Raw genomic sequence first — 16,423 nt, 5'->3', positions numbered from 1 at the left:
AATGAATAGACGTGTATTTCATGGCTACGATGGGGGAAACGAGATACGTAGAAAGTCATGATAACCGACCCTTCGATGTAGTATAGACCTTATAAATTTATTTGTGTTTTTTAAAAGATGAACCTGTGATGACTACAAGAAAAATATTTATTACCTAATCACTTTGCCAAGACGATAACTCCTCCCGCTTAACAAGATATTGAAACTTAAGTACATATCCAGTGCCTCCCTCGCATTTGTTACGAAGAACTTCGTCACAGATTTGGATAGCATCGTCTAGAGTAAAGCGACTTGATATCGCATAGATTTAATTGATTGTGAGCTCATATGCGAGTACATATATTGGGTAATTCGCCGGCATTGCCAAAAGAGAACTTCAACCTGCTAATCTTTCTCATAATCTACATCCATAATTGGCTCTATGCCGCCTCCAACCTCTTTCCCACGACATTCCAGTTGATGACATTCCAAATAGCCTTAAAGTATTCGGCCTTACGGTTCTGGTACTGTAGGTAGTAGGCATGCTCCCAGGCATCCACACCTAGTAGAGGGACAAGGTTACCAGCGACGGGATCTTGATTTGGTCTCGTAACGATCTGGAGAGGTCCTCCAGCAGACGGCTTGACTAACCAAGCCCAGCCGCTGCCCTGAATGCCAGCTAAAGTGGTGTTGAACTGTTCCTGAAATGCCTGGAACGAAGAGAAGGTTTCCTCAATGGCATTCTTCAGATTGCCCTCGGGTTCTCCGCCGCCTCCCTTGTTGTTCGGAGCCAGGTTCTCCCAGAACAGAGAGTGGTTCTTGTGTCCACCGCCGTGGAAGTTAAGTAGGGGGGCGAGGTCGGCGGCTTTGGTATCGTTGCCTTTGGCCTTGGCCTCTTCGAGAGTTTCTAATGCGCTATTCAGTCCGTTAACGTATACTTGGTGGTGGCCCTTGTGGTGGATCTCCATGATTTTGCCCGAGATGTAAGGTTCGAGTGCGCCGTAGTCATCTGTGTAGTAGGTGTTAGCCAATTGGTTTCATTCGGAAGAATACACTCTAGGACACTATAGTGGGGAGTTTATAACTCACAGGGTAGGTCGGGCAGAGTTGCTTTGCCCCTGGCGAATGTGGTGCTAGTTAGAGCAGCAGCGCCGGTTCTCATGGAGGTTGCGCGTAAAGCCGCTCGTGCCGCCGGGGCCGTTCGGAATAGGGTCGTCGCCATTGTGATTGAGTATTAATACGTCGGTACCTAGATTAGTAGGTGAGCAAATTGAAGATCAAGGTCTTGATATAGGAGTTGGTTGTTTAAAATGGCGGGCGTTAACTATTTGTAAAATAAAAAAAACGAAACTGCTTCGTACTCACTTGAATTGGTGACAGTGGATAATCTCGGCTCTACGGAGGAGTGATCGGCTGAAATTTAGATACTAGATGCCCCTCTACTGGCTGGGAACAACCGCTGTATTTATCTTACGATACTGCTGTCAAAAATGATGTCAACTATTATTAAAGGTTACAAGGGACCGAACAGCCCGAGGAAAGCTATGTCCGAGCTGTCTAGTGGGGTAGTTGCAGGGGAGCTCTAGGGCTTTAGGCTTCCGGATTGGGACGAATAGGTGGGTAAAATGGTACCTAGGGTACCTAGGTGTGTAGCAAAACTTCCATCAACCTTTCGTCATTGATCCAAGTGGGGGTATCTAGCGGGCTGTCACCTAATAGATGTCCAATGATCCACTAAAATATAGTGCCTCGACGCGTTCCTTAAATGTATATTAGGTACACGCGAGATTCTTTACTTTGGGTCTTCAGTGACGCTCAACATGTCATATTACGACGTAGACGCGATACTCACTGACGCCGAAGTAAGTCAGGGCTAAAGAACATAATTGTCAATCGCAATGAATGATTAACGCGTTTCTTTTTCTCTAGAAAGTCCCTTGCAAATTCGAACTCGACGTACCTGAACTCGGATATCTCGATAATAACCCATCGCAACCTCTCAAGGCTGGGGCCTTCGTCGGTCTACCATTATGGCTCGCCGAACCTCTCGCTCTGACTAGTAGATCAGCTGGTAGTTCGGAAGGAGATTCCGGGTCATTCGTATCGCTCGATCTTCCGCCTTCGCTGTCTAACGAGGTTATGTCCGCATTGAAAGCCGATCCTCGCGCCGTTCCACTCCGAGATCAATCTCACAATTTCTATGGCCTTGGAACGCGCATGCTTGACGTATTCGAAGAGAGGGAGATATGCGCCACACTTCGAAAAACATTCGTGACGAGAGCTACCGATATTGCGCTCCATGCCAGGAAAGCTGGTGCTACTGAGGATATGGGTGTAGGTGCTGGAGAGGAATTCTTGAGAGGTCTTGACGAATGGGAGAGGAAACTATTCAGGAAAGCTCATGAAGGCACCAAAGGAAGCAAGGAATGGATGGAGGGCGTTAAAAGGCATTGACGAAGAGCTCAACGTATTTTCTAGCCCTCGAGAGAGGCAACTATATTATATCCACCTAGGCACTTACCTAGGAAAGAGTGGCTTACAAACTCATTCCCCCATTACATGAGGCTATTCGTATGACCAATCCAGTGGCCGATGGATATATGATGACGATTAGCTAGGGGAAGATACTTAATTAGATTAATTGTGAAAAAACGCGAAAAGAAGTCACTCAAGATTTATATGCTAATAATGAGCTGGCCGCTTATGTCATCTACTTGACTTATACATAATATCTAGAGGGGTTATGTATTTGTAGAGTTTTTAACTACTTTATAAGAATCCACGTCATCTAGTACGCTTCTATCAAGTTCAACTATCGATAAACTAAAAAGTATAGCTGTCGCCCTGCTGCCTCGTAAACCTAAACAAATCAACCACAATACCTACAACACAAGGCTACTTCATAATCGACGCGACAACATGTCTTTCGATGCAGGAAGGATATCCAAAACTGATGCGGCTGCCTATTCATCTTCGGATGACGACGAAGAAGATGAGGACGAATACTTACAACCTTCTGCTGACCCGCGAGCTGACGAATTCCTCGATTTTAACCCTCGTAAGCGGAGACGAACCGGCCGCAACGCGAAAGAGAGCGCCGCTCTAGGGATGTTTGGTTCCGACAGCGAAGATGATGGTCCCGGGAAGAGATGGAAATCAAAAAAAGATTTGCGCCACAAAAACGTAGCGTTTGTCTCCGCCGGTCAAGAAAAGTTGGATCAAGGCCTTAGCGAAGAACATTCCGAAGATGACGACGACGATGATTATGGCGAGCCAAGTCGTCCCGGATTAGGTGCCAAAGCTATTACTTCACCAACACCGGTCCCAGAACCAGAGGATGAGGACGAAGACGAAGATGAAGAGATGGCTGGGGTTGGCCTAGGATTTGGAGCTCCTGCACGCGGATTAGGATGGTCTCAGCCCACCCGATCTCAAACCATGCACACCACTGGGGATACACCGAGTAGACCGCCGAAAATGAAGTCGAAATACGACGGAAGTACACCTTTGGGAAAAGGGTTTGTTCCTTCATCTGCGAACGAGCCCGTCCTAAAAGCGAATCTCAACGACGCCCCCACCTCGGCACCCCAAATTCCTAAGCCCAGCGTTTTTGGCAAAGGAGGAAAAGCCAAGTCATTCGCAGCTCGTATGATGGAAAAGATGGGTTATGTGGAAGGGCAGGGTCTTGGTGCTGAGGGTCAGGGAAGAAATATCATCATTGAAGCAACTCTACGTCCGCAAGGTGTTGGTCTAGGTGCTGTTAAAGAAAAGTCGGAACAGGAACGCAAAGAAGAAAAACGTCAGGCCCGTATGCGAGGAGAAGAGGTTATCGATTCGGACGAAGAAAGAAAGGCGAAACGCGAAAAGAGGAAGAAGGGCAAAGATAGTACGGCAAGCAGCGGTACAAGCACCCCGAGAAGAGCTAAGACCAAATATTTGACTCTCACCGATATCCAAAAGGCTGCGCCTGGCCTCAATATACCAGACGCTTTTGCGCCGATATTAGATCTCACCGGACGCGATCAGAAACTATTAACATCTAGTTCGGGTTTACTGACCCCTACAGCTGGCACAGAAGTGGCAGCACAAACAGAGGCACGCAAATTAGCGAGGCGTGCCCAAGGAGACCTGACAGCCTTCGTAGAGGAATGGAAGAGTCTCGAAGAGCGAAAAGCATGGCTTTCTATGGAGGAGATACAATTGCAACATGAACTTGATGAACTCGAGAGCAATTTTCTAGGGCTTGGCGTGTTTTCGTCTGTTCTAGACGGGGTTAGCCAAGCTGCGCGAGACAGAAATTGGGACCTCGTAATATCCGGACTCAAGAAAGCTGAATCGGCGGCATCGACTCACGGCGACGAAGAATTAGCAGCTTTGGCAGTGTCCGCTATACATCCTTTCCTACGAGACGCGGTACAAGGGTGGCAGCCTTTAGATGACCCTAAATTGGGAAATTTTGCATCCGATCTTTCAAATATTCGGGGATTATTAGGTCTAACTAAAACCACCAACAGAAGTGCCGTTGCAAAATGGCAGGACACGGAGCTTAACGGCACACATCGCCATCACATAAGGTCAACCACACCTTGGGAGAGCATGATCTACCAAATCCTCTTCCCTAAACTAGTTACTGCTATCTCACAGACGTGGGATGTTCATGATGCGACATCACTCTTGGATTTCTTTGACAAATGGGGACAACTTTTACCAGATTTCGTCCGACTTCAACTTCTTGACCAAGTAGTAAGGCGACTCGAAGACGGTATTAATAGCTGGAAGCCAAAGAAAAGACATGAAAACCCACATATATGGCTATTTCCATGGCTCCAACATCTTCCAACTCATCATCTCGAGCCCAAGGGAACCGGGCTGGTCGGAGAGGTCAGGCGTAAATTTAGGCAGTTGATTGACACTTGGGATTTCTCGAAAGGTGTGGTGCCTGGTCTAAAACATTGGAAAGATGTATTCCGACCAACCAAGGAACAGGACCAATGGAGGCCCTTAGTCATGCACCATATTCTGCCAAGCCTTTCCCAATATCTACGTACGAATTTCCGCGTTGACCCAAGCGACCAAGAACCTTATCTAGAGATGCTTAATGGAGTTTTCAAATGGACAGATGTGATATCTACGTCCATGGTAGGAGAGGTCATAGTCGCGGAAGTTTTCCCCATGTGGCACGAAATTCTCTACCAGTGGCTTACCAGCCCAGATGCTAATTACCAAGAAATTGGGGAATTCTTTGAATGGTGGAAGGATCAATTACTACCAAACGAGATTTCATCTTTGCCAAGCGTTGCAGCTGAATTTGAGAAGGGTACAGCTCTAATCGAGACTGCTCTCGACCTTGGTCCCGACGGAAAAGACCAACTTCCTCGACCAGATGGACGACCTGCCCATCAACCGAAGTCTCGCAAACCGAAAGCTGAGAAGAAACATGTGGTGGCGGAGCTGCCACCACTACCTTCAGAGAAGCCAGAGCCCACGTTCCGCGACGAAGTGGAGGATTGGTGCCAAGAAAACGATATTCAATTTATTCCTGTTCGCAAAGCCAACGAAGAAGGCAAACATTACTTCCGTATTACGGCGCGTATGGATGGCAAAGGAGGTGTATTAGCATATTTCAGAGGCGACATTTTGGTTATCGAGTCTCGAAAGACGAACCTCGAGCTGAAGCGAGATGTTAAAGAGGATTGGGGTCTTTTGATTGATCCTCTATACCAGGAAGTCGAACAAGGTGGGCGGAGATGAGACATGCACAAGACTCGAGCTATTAAATACGCATCGATCAATGTTGGATTTAATCATATCTTCCTGGCAGAAGCCGTAAATAACTTTATTGGAAACGAGATTGAACATGAATTTCCGCCGGTCGCAACTAACATGTTTGGCCCAAATAAGAGAGACAACTCATGCGACGGATTTTATAAGATAATATAAAAATAAATACCTACTAATTAATGACACGGTGGTGTTTTAGCAGCAAGATGCGTCTAGCACCTACTACATATTAAGTTCCCTCTTTCTCTACCACTGCGGTTTCCTTCTAACGTAGACCTAGGTTGCTATGGAAGGACCTACCTTAGATTAAGTGATCCTTACGTCGAACGCACCTTGCTTGAATAGCTTAATAAGTTTAATAGAAGGGGTCACGACCTTCAAATGTACTATCTCTTTCCTTCTGCATACCTACTCAACCCTTGTCCAAGTATCTTTATCATGCTTGACTTCGTTTCTTAATTTTCTGCTTTCTGACAAGACAATATTCCATCAATACTCACCATCTATTGCTTCTCTTATGGTAACATCGGATATTCAACAATTGGCTACCGTTTTGTAGATTACCTGACATCATTTCACCATCCAAATACTTTCTATAGCCGGTTTTCTACTTCTCGCAATTCGACAACAATCGTCGCCATGATTGGCCTCAGAAAGCTGCTTCTTGTATTCACCGCAGTAGCCAGACTAACTTATGCTCACCCTCTCTTATCGCACGAAAACGATCACCCCCCGCGCGATGCGGGTCGGTATATCGTCACCCTCAGGGATGGCCTAGGGTCATCCAGCGTGGACCAACATATACGACGAGCTAGTAGTCTACATGCTCGCAGCAATTCACCCATGGTCGAGATGGGGAAACGGTGGAATATTGGTTCTTGGAATGCTTACTCTTGTACCATGGATCGGGATACACTTGCTAAGATCAGTACCGATGAGGCCGTGGAGATAGTCGAACCTGACAGCGAAATCGCCCTGGCGAGGCACATCACTCAGAGCGACTCCCCATGGGGTTTAGGTGCCATCTCTCACAGATTGACGAATAAGACGGAGTACGTATACGATTCGAGGGCCGGTGAGGGTACCTACGCCTACATCCTCGACACGGGATTGTTGACTTCACACGATGAGTTTGAAGGCCGTGCCTCTTTAGGCTATAATGCTGTCGGCGGTTCATTTGTGGACCCCTTTGGCCATGGTACACACGTCGCCGGTACCATTGGCGGCAAAACATAGTATGTTATACCTCTATGCCCCTTTAAACTCACTAGGTTCACCGACCATCCCTAATATCCACATTCTTTGCCTGATCTCCAACCACGACTACTAACTAGCATGCAGCGGCGTCGCCAAGAAGTCAAAACTCATTTCAGTCAAAATCTTCTCGGAATACAAGTCATACACGTCGGATCTTCTTGACGGATACCACTGGGCCGTCAACAACATCACAGGACAACATCGTCAAGAGACTTCTGTCATCAGCATCAGCGCAGGCGGGGAAGTCAAAGAAGCCGTCAACCGGGCTGTCGAGGAGGCGTACAAGCAAGGCATACTGACCATCGTGTCAGCCGGCAATTCCAACGAAGACGCCAAGAACTTTTCACCCGCTTCTTCGCCAAAGGTAATCACTGTTGGTGCGATAGGCCGACAAAACACCCGTTCCAATTTCAGCAATTGGGGTGACTCAGTCGATATCTTTGCCCCCGGCGAAAGAGTCCAGTCGGCTTGGATCCGAAGCAACCAAGACTCCCGCTCCGTAGACGGAACAAGCATGGCTACGCCACACATCTCAGGTCTCGTCCTGTACCTGAAGAGTGTTATACCCTACCGGATGAAGTCGCCAGATGACAGTATCAAGGAACTAAAGCGTCTAGCAACGAGCAATGTTATTATCAATGCGAAAAGCTCGAATAACTTGCTTGGTTTCAACGGCAATGGCATTGTCATTGTCGCAGATGATTAAAGATGGTGGTTACATAACTCTAGCTTACGGAAGTGTTCCCTGCACACGGTCTACACAACACGGCGCCTAGGAATACAGATCACAAATAGTATAATGTGTAATATCCTTTCCCATCACGTAAATAAGTCAATCCCATTACGCCTCAAGTAGTAGTATTAGCACAGTAATACATAAATTAATTACAATATTCTCCTTCAGTGATAAACCGAGAAACTACCTACAAGGTAAGGTACCCAGGTACTCAGTAAATCGTTCGCTCATAATTAGGGTAGCCCCTGAAAACAACATCTTGAGAATCATACATCATAAATCAGCTACAGGAGTGGCGCAAACCCGTTACACCTATTATATACATACCTCCTAGGTATATTTCGGTATACCTAGGGTCTCAATGGAATTCGCCAATACGCGGACCAAAATATTCACCTTCGCCAAGCTGATACAGCGTACAAGCATCTTCTTCGCATCCCTGCGCAGTAACAGTGTTCCCCCACCAGTCAAGCTCAATCACCGACCATTGAAGACCGAAGAATATAATAATGGCAGCCATGGCGATAGCGCTGCTAAAGGAAGCAGACAGAACGAAATTATACTTGGACCAAAATCCGAGGTAGCGCTGTTTAAGGTAAATCCACGACCACCAAGCAATAGGTACGGCTGGCCAGATATAGCTCAGGTTATATGGAGCCCATGATAAGGCGCCGTAGAAAATAGCAACTGGGTGGATCTGTCGCATCCATGTTTTCTTGTATTTCTTGTTTGCGTAGTAGATTATAATAGGGACGATGAAACCTATGGGGAATCCGGCTAGGAGCCAGGAGTACATTCCTCCTCGGCCGAACACCTTGATGGGACCTACTGTGCCCCAGAGGACTGCAGCAGTGAAGAAGGTGTTGATTCCTCTGCGAAATCGAGTATTAGCAACGCGTAAATAAATTTTGTAAAATGCTCAAATATCTTCTAGCTATGGAAGTGTCCTCCGGAAGACAATATCTGGGGTGACACAATAAAAATGACTACTTACGGACAAGTAAATCGATTCGGAGCATGGATGGTACAGACACCAGGGATCTGATTGATCTGGAAATTAAGCACACCGACACTGACGAAGGTGGAAATCAACGTGCCGACCATCTGGGCCGAAAAGGTTTGCCTTGGTGGGATCTTGACATAGTGGGCCAGCTTGAGATCTTGCGAAAATAGCAGTGCGTGGGAGCAAGTAACATAACCGAATGACTTAAAGTAGTTCATCGCCACTATAATAGTTAGATATTAGCTTGCTTTCGATCGTATAACTGACTGTGGGGGTTTGGACTTGGCTCGGGAGTACATCGAGTCCCGGGACAGAATCCGAGGATCGAAGAGAGAGATAGGATTGTCACAGATGAAAGACTTACGAGCATTCCCTGCGACCCATGACCCTCCAATAAATTCCGCGAGGACGTTAAGTGTAACCTCAATTCCTGTGATTGCTTTTACGATACCAATAGGTATTACGAAGAGAACACAAAGTGCAAGACCGTAGAAAACGACGCCAGGACTGGTATATGTTTCCCAATGAGCTATTCCTACGCACCCGAGCGCGATAGCGACAGCGAGTACGATTGTATACCACCATTCGGGTACTTCGGCATATCTGGACATGAGTCGATTGTGGACGTCTTGGACCTGACCAACTTGTTCCCGCCCATCCTTTCGGAAGCTATTGATCAAACTCTTGAAGCCCATTGCGATTTCATGTCGATGGTACAGGTACGCGTATGAAATGATGGCCGAGTAGATGGCGAAAAAGAATAGGTATTCGCTTATATAGCCAGCAGCCAGAAAGGGGAAAGAATAAACCTCGTACTTGGCAGCGTCGAAAAGACCCCGTTCGTCAACAACATTAGATACGTTATAAAGCGCCCCTGTATTATCGAATACCCTATTCGAATTGATGGGCAAGTACCCCGTGCTGTAGGTATTCGTATACCATAAAGCAGCAATAACGCAAGCACCTATAGCGGCGCCGACGAATTTGTTAAACGTAGAGAAAAACGGGATCATGAGGGGGTCGGTGTTGTCAAAAAGCTATGCGCATATAAACACGTATATTAGTGATATGATATGTTGAATAATAGAATCGCTATTTTTATCGATGGGGAAAAGGAGAGACTAGTAAGGGGTAAGAGGCAAGGTACATACCAGAGTATTCCAGTCCCATGTTGGCCAGGGGTTCAATCCAAGACCGTTATTAAACCCGGTGATGGTTGAGAGGTTCACGTTATTTGGGGAGATCCAACTCATCCAACTAAATACACTGAGAGCAGTGAAGATATAGTCGGGGAACCAGAAGTAGACAAACATAGCCGCAAATGTCCAACCGAAGAACTTAATACGGGATATGGTGAAAACCCTGCCGAAAGGGCTCTCAACAGGAGTATTCTTATCGTTATGGAAAGCAGAATTAAGAGCGATCGTAACTAGGGATGCTGGCCACACGCAATGGGAAGGATAGACCAGAAATCGTCGAATAATGCCAGCCATACCATATCCGATATAGTTCGTAGCAAGAGCGACAACGATCTGGTATCCGAATTGGCCTGCATATCGTTGATTGAAGTACTGCGGCAAATATTGTACCCAGATAATGTTGTTCGTATACGGATAATTCCATGAGACGTTGGCCATGATAGTGATCAACATGTGTTCTTTCCTAGAAAAGGGGCCCGGGTTCAAGCTATGCCTGGTGCCCCATAGAGTAATGCCGACATCAGGTAGCAATTTTTCAAAAGCCTTTCCGATAGGGAATGCGAGTAACTGAGCGACATTTGCCTGGACGCTGATCGCTGGTTGTCGAATGGAAAACAGTTGGTTGATGAAAGCAAGTAGGATCGAGAACCCGATACCGATGATCCAAGCGCGGATGGTACCGCACGGTGTGTTCACATCGTCGTGGTTATCTACAACAGCGCGCACCTCGGCATAGGGACTGTTAACGGTAATCAGAGCAGCTTCGAGTTTCATTTCCCCAATCAAAACCGCATGTTTCTCAGGTTGCTCGAAGATCGCTTCATTTCCTAAGAGATTGTGTGTTTAGCACGTTGACTCTTGCGTAACTGTATTGCCGACTTACCTAGGAATGCTTTAACTCGTTCTATTATGCTGTATGGAAAATTCGGATCATGCTCGTGTATCTTTAGAACTCTTTCCATCATAGGGCGAACTTCTTCGAGTGTTAATCTGTCGGCTAACTCCTTGGCTTCAGCTAGATCGTCTTCGGTAACATTGAGGTCACTGGAGTTGGATGATTAGTGTTTCCTGTGGTAATTTCGAGAGGTTTCGAGAGATTCAGAGTACGTACGTTTCCACTTGCGCGTCAAGTGGTAGTTCCACGTCGCTATTCCGATAGCCATCGGAGCCGGCTTTCTCGCTCACCCCCTGAGAAGTGGCCGTCCCCTTGATCTCAGTAACCTCAGCAACTCCAGACATCCTGTCGATTGCTCCGTCTACGCTTAATCGCTGGCGGAAAGAGAGTGGGGGTGGCTGCCCCTATGTGACACGAAAAGACGGATCCCTACAGTAACACATGCCAGATAGGAAGATAACTTTCTTCAGTACTCCGTGGCCCTGCTTCTCGGAGGAGGTTTCGAGATTTTATATAAATTTCTTTATCATGAAGGATGATCTACATATCGCGCGATCTATAGCAAACATATACAGGTGGGTAGCGACATTGGCACGTCCCTATTTGGAATGCTGTGTAATATATTAACTTCGCACGGCTTTTCGGCAATTGGCCACCGGAAAGTGGCTTGCGATAAGGTCCTTGACCTTCCACAAGGGGGCGGGTTTCCTTTTTCGAAGTGAAACGGGTGTGAAGAGAAGTCCGACAAAGAAGCCCAGACACCTTTAGCCGTCGAGGGACGAACCCAACTAAAACGTTGCTCAGGAAGTAGAAGGCCAAAGTACCCCATTCTATGAGATGTCGCTTCGTAATAGCCTTTTACGTCCAAGCGTATCTAGGCGGCTTCTCCCAGATGTTATTGATTACTGGCTGCGTTTTAGTAAGTATGTCGTTATCTCGCTCCTAACATTCGCATCCAAAAACCCATTGGAACCAGAATGCCATGTTACATTGTTTACCTAATTACTTACCTCCGTTGTGATAGTGCGCCATGGTGCCATATATTGGTTTGAGTGCGTCAATACTCGCAAACATTGCCTTTGTTATGTATAGAGTACAACCAGCTGTCGTTGATTGCGACGCCCTCTAACGAACGAGGGGTAAGGGTCTCGGATATTCATGCGCCGTTGAATCGCCGCTGAACCACTATCTCGGGTTGTACCAGAACTTGTTTGGGAAGGAGGTGAAGTGGTATTGATGTTACGGGTCGGACGAATTGGAACATCTCATCTCCCCACTTGAATTCTTGGTGGGGAGCAGCGAGATAACAGCAGATCCTATCTAGCAAACCAGCAGATTGTTCCCAGATATCATAAGGAAACCGACGTGGCGGTTGGTCTCTAGATGAAAAACAACCATCCTTGCATTGAGCCGCCAGCTAATAAGGCTCGATATACTTTGACCACATAAGTACTCGCCTGGGCATGTTATTAGATGTACTAGGTACTTGAAGTATGTGTCTTATGGGTTGTTACACTACCTTTATGGTTGATACGTCAACTCCCTTACGTAAACCCATGCTTGTGTGACCCCTTTTCCGGTTTCTCAATATAAAGGGTAGTGGAATAGCCCAGTTGAATATTTCTTCGGCTTATCTTACTTTATATCTCATATAATGGAACCCCTGCCGTATGTCCTTAGAAAAAGCATTCTTCTATGGCATTTTCGTCGGCGTGGCCATGAAATGCATGGGAATAGCCAGGAAAGCGTGTCGTTAGGCGCTCATGTCGCTTATAGGTTTATTCCCAGATACCCGTTAATCTGCGAATAAGGAGAAATTCTGGAATTCCTACCGGGAAAAGCCTAGCCAATTGACGAACAGGTTTTGAAAGCCTACTAGGCTCCGATTTCTTTCGTCTTAGGACCATATCTTGGGCTAGGTCCCGAGCCCTTTGTTTCCGTCCCTCCTTGCTTCATCATACAACGTTAACGTCAATCATTCGCAAATGAGATAAGCATCGGGAAGGCTGCTTGGCCAATCCTACAAGATACATTACCAAGAGAGCGAACCGTACGATAGTAATATCCTTCGCAGTTAAGCCGTACCATCCAGCCACAAAGCCCGCAATCCCTTCTAAGCGAAGTCGTTGATCAGGGCTAACAAGAATAATATTAACATATGGAAAGGAAATTGTGCTTTGGGGAGCTATTTGCATACTAAGTGGATAGATACCCAAGGTACGTGGGAGCAGCAAGGCGTAAACATTCGTATCCCCTCGACGAGATTAAATAACACACAATGGGTGACGCAGCGGGTAAATACTACCTAGGCATATGATAGCATATATATGACATGATCAGGCCTATACCTCTGATAACTTCTATGATAAATTGACGGGAGATAGTGGTATATTATATATTATATCAGGTGCCAACTAGAGACTTCTCATCATGTAAACTTCCATTTTTTACATTTCTCAGGTATATACATACGCCGGCTACAGGCCCTTACTCAAAGAGGGCACCACCACTAAATAAAATGCAATTATGTGTAGTACTTGCATACTAGAATACGATGTTTAGAATACGTCGCCATGCCGATAGCGAGGCAACCCGCTCACGATAGACGTTAATTTCGTCCCAATCGATTTCTCGGCGTCCCGTGTCCACGTCGATCTGGTGAGTACGGAGCCAACCGGTACGCTTCCATACATAGCCAACAATCCAGAATGCCATGACAATGGGAAGGGCGAGGTACGCCTTGAAGAAACCTTGAGCATCGTTGAGGTTACCGTTAGGCCCACCTCCGGGAGGAGCAACTGCGACGTAGAACTAAAGCCGAATTAGATACAAGGAACTTTGTAAGAGTTAAGGTGAGGGCGAGCTTACCTGAGCAATAAGTACTAGTACGACAAGGATCAAACCAAGCCATGAACCCCAGACACCACCAATAGCCTTGAATGGAATCTCATCGAGAGTATGTCCGTGGTATAACCAAGCCTTTCGGAAACGGATATGCGATAAACAGATAGAGCCCCACGTGAAGAGGGCGGCGAGCGCAGAGACAGCCTGTAGCCAATCGAAGACCTCGCTACCAGCAGCAGCCAAGCTGATGTAGGCTAGCAGACCCCAGATGAGAAGGAAGCCAACAGAGAAGCTGGGACGGCCACTACGGTCGACATAGGTGAAGATCTTAGGAGCATAGCCTTGCTGGGCAAGCGCGGTGAGAGTACGGCTTCCACCATAAACACCGGACACACCGATGGATACCACTGAGACCAAGATGATGAAGTTCATGAAGTGGTCAAATCCATTAAGATTGGCATACTTTCCAACCAAAACGAAAGGAGACGCGGAAACATCGTTCGATCCCTTCGCTTCTAGTAGATAGGTATCGTCACTGGGAATCAAAAGGCCAACAAAGGTAAGACCTAGGACGTAGAACCTATACTCACTGTTAGTGGGAAAAGTAGTAATAAGAAAGAGCCCGGTCATCCAGAAGAACTTACAGAGTAATACGCCAGAAAACTTGCTTGATGGCGCCGGGAAGAGCCTTGGCAGGATTGCGGGCCTCGGCAGCAGCAAGACCAACCAATTCGGTTCCACTGAAGGAGAAGGCAGCAGTGACAAACACGGAACATACACCGGGGAATCCATTGGTGAATGCACCAGGCTCGTACCAAAGGCGAGCACCGTAGTACTGATCATAGCGACTACCTTTGGGACCACCTCCTAGTACACAGACGAAAGCGATGATCATAAAGACAACAGTGGCACTAAGCTTCAAGAGAGAAGCCCAGAACTCTTCTTCGGCGTAACCAAGAGTTCCAAAAATGTTGACGAAGATTATGAAGACATAGAAGACGGTAATCCAAACGCCGGGACTTATATCCGGATTCCAATAAGCGATCGAGATGGCGCACACAGTGAGTTCAAGCGGGACGACGACGGCCCATTGTAAGACGTAATTCCAACCCATGGCGAAACCCCAGGAGGGATCAATGAAGCGAGTCGCATACGTATAGAAACCACCAGACACAGGATACATAACAGCGAGTTCACCGAGAGCATAGACTAGCATATTGAGTTAATTCGCATTCGGGGTACACGAGCTTAAGGGCCGTTGAGACTGAAGATATAGTTGACAATACGTACCGACGTTGAACATCATGACACCGATGATGACGAAATCAATTAGAAGAGCAGCAGGTCCCTATTACGGCAAATTTCCAAGTCAGCGCATGGGATTGCAACGGTAAGAATGGAAACAAATCACAGCGATGCAATGCGACGCGGCACGACATCAAAATGACATGTATTTTCTCTTTCGCGACTTACACCTTGAGCCAAAGCTTTACCAGAACCGACGAAGAAACCAGCACCAATGGAGCCACCGATAGCAATCATGTGTAAATGTCGCGGTCTCATACTCCTGTCGAGCTCAACAATCCCGGCGCCATAATCGCGCTTCTTAAAAGAGTCGAGGTTCAAACCATTGCGCGTAGCCCAATTCTCGGATCGCTGGGCGCCTTCCGCCGTCGTGAGCACCGGGCTGGAATAACTCCCGACATCTTTCTCGTCTTTGCTGCCATTGCTGGCAGCGGGGTCAGAGGAGACCATATTGAATTAGAAAAGGATCGATGCGTGTGGCGTTGTTTTATATAATAATAGCGTCGTTGTACCTGATTTGGAATCTAGGGAGGGAAGTAAAAGAGATAAAAAATGAAACAGAGGCGAATCTAGATCCGCGACGATAAGTAGACAAGACGAACGGCCAGAAAATACAGCTGGGGACGTTCTAGTCAGGCCAAAGGGCCAAAAGACTTTGGGATGAGTGAAGGGAGCGAAACGATGTTACAGTAAGAGAGTTACGAGGGTGCGGTAGACTCTTATTTATTATCAAATGACGGAACGCTCAGCAAGTACATTACACGGTACTATGCGGCGTAGTATACCTCTCAGCGCCCAGAGGTACTTTTTTACAGGTACCTCAATACAATACAGTTACAGGCAGGACAGCAAGGATCTTGATAGGGCCGGTGGATCAGGATGTGCGCAGAATGAAAGATCCTGGTAGGTCCTCGGTGGCTAACATTACTTACTTTGAATTTGGTTACCTACTAATCTATCTACTTACATGGGATAGAGGTGGTTAACCGTATGAGGGAGGAAGGGATAGCATTGTTACTAAGGGCGAGTAACAGGTAACAGTAATTATTATGATAATAATGAATAGAATTATGAAATTATCTATATAGGAAAATGGGTACCGAGGTATTTTTACTAATTCATACAAACATTTGAAGTGTATAAACAAAGGACTATAATTAAAACTCCCTTTCTTACATAGGTACATTAGGAAGAGTAATGACTGTCAGTATAAAGAAAACAAGCAGCCCTCGGGCGCTCATCGATCAATCTAACGACTCGCGTGATAATGGATGTACCCAAGGGACCTGTGGACTACCTATGGACCTATGTAAGCACCTAATCCCGCCCATCTTAGCAGACCCATATAGCTATCTTTAGTGTGCTCTATGTGAGTCGCCCCGAACCAAGATAGAGCTTAAAGAGACCGTTTTCCAACTTGGCCA

At 46.6% G+C, this 16,423-nt stretch overlaps 6 protein-coding genes across 6 annotated transcripts; 3 read left to right on the top strand and 3 right to left on the bottom strand.

Moving 5' to 3' along the window:
- Positions 1-122: 122 nt before the first annotated feature.
- On the bottom strand, positions 123-1,342 carry F4822DRAFT_422893 (manganese and iron superoxide dismutase). Its single transcript, XM_051459921.1, has 2 exons — positions 1,069-1,342; positions 123-988 (listed from the first exon to the last, which is right to left on the bottom strand). The coding sequence occupies exons 1-2, from the start codon at positions 1,199-1,201 to the stop codon at positions 420-422; spliced, it is 702 nt and encodes a 233-aa protein (XP_051308642.1). The 5' UTR covers positions 1,202-1,342; the 3' UTR covers positions 123-419.
- Positions 1,343-1,799: 457 nt separating this feature from the next.
- Positions 1,800-2,433, top strand: F4822DRAFT_439214 (DNA replication complex GINS protein PSF3; the record flags this gene model as incomplete). Its single annotated transcript, XM_051462608.1, has 2 exons — positions 1,800-1,841; positions 1,909-2,433. 2 exons carry the CDS (start codon positions 1,800-1,802, stop codon positions 2,431-2,433), a joined length of 567 nt encoding a protein of 188 aa, XP_051308641.1.
- Positions 2,434-2,804: 371 nt separating this feature from the next.
- On the top strand, positions 2,805-6,035 carry F4822DRAFT_99477 (TFP11-domain-containing protein). Its single transcript, XM_051464291.1, has one exon. The coding sequence runs from the start codon at positions 2,899-2,901 to the stop codon at positions 5,728-5,730; it is 2,832 nt and encodes a 943-aa protein (XP_051308640.1). The 5' UTR covers positions 2,805-2,898; the 3' UTR covers positions 5,731-6,035.
- Position 6,036: 1 nt separating this feature from the next.
- F4822DRAFT_99659 (oryzin precursor) lies at positions 6,037-8,010 on the top strand. The gene is made up of 2 exons (XM_051464292.1): positions 6,037-6,995; positions 7,102-8,010. Exons 1-2 carry the CDS (start codon positions 6,400-6,402, stop codon positions 7,721-7,723), a joined length of 1,218 nt encoding a protein of 405 aa, XP_051308639.1. The 5' UTR covers positions 6,037-6,399; the 3' UTR covers positions 7,724-8,010.
- On the bottom strand, positions 7,919-11,194 carry F4822DRAFT_440866 (OPT-domain-containing protein; the record flags this gene model as incomplete). The annotated part of the gene is made up of 6 exons (XM_051462805.1): positions 7,919-8,625; positions 8,748-8,979; positions 9,121-9,793; positions 9,908-10,782; positions 10,839-10,999; positions 11,067-11,194. The coding sequence occupies 6 exons, from the start codon at positions 11,192-11,194 to the stop codon at positions 8,112-8,114; spliced, it is 2,583 nt and encodes an 860-aa protein (XP_051308638.1). The 3' UTR covers positions 7,919-8,111.
- Positions 11,195-13,219: 2,025 nt separating this feature from the next.
- Positions 13,220-15,590, bottom strand: F4822DRAFT_99448 (amino-acid permease inda1). Its single transcript, XM_051464290.1, has 5 exons — positions 15,168-15,590; positions 14,985-15,042; positions 14,339-14,903; positions 13,719-14,274; positions 13,220-13,661 (listed from the first exon to the last, which is right to left on the bottom strand). The coding sequence occupies exons 1-5, from the start codon at positions 15,447-15,449 to the stop codon at positions 13,395-13,397; spliced, it is 1,728 nt and encodes a 575-aa protein (XP_051308637.1). The 5' UTR covers positions 15,450-15,590; the 3' UTR covers positions 13,220-13,394.
- Between the last annotated feature and the right edge of the window lie 833 nt (positions 15,591-16,423).

Source organism: Hypoxylon trugodes (genome assembly GCF_022578975.1).
Source record: "Hypoxylon trugodes strain CBS 135444 unplaced genomic scaffold F4822scaffold_13, whole genome shotgun sequence".
Lineage (NCBI taxonomy): Eukaryota > Fungi > Ascomycota > Sordariomycetes > Xylariales > Hypoxylaceae > Hypoxylon > Hypoxylon trugodes.
The sequence above is the reverse complement of the archived record's forward strand: the minus strand, read 5'-3'. Positions and strand labels throughout refer to the sequence as shown.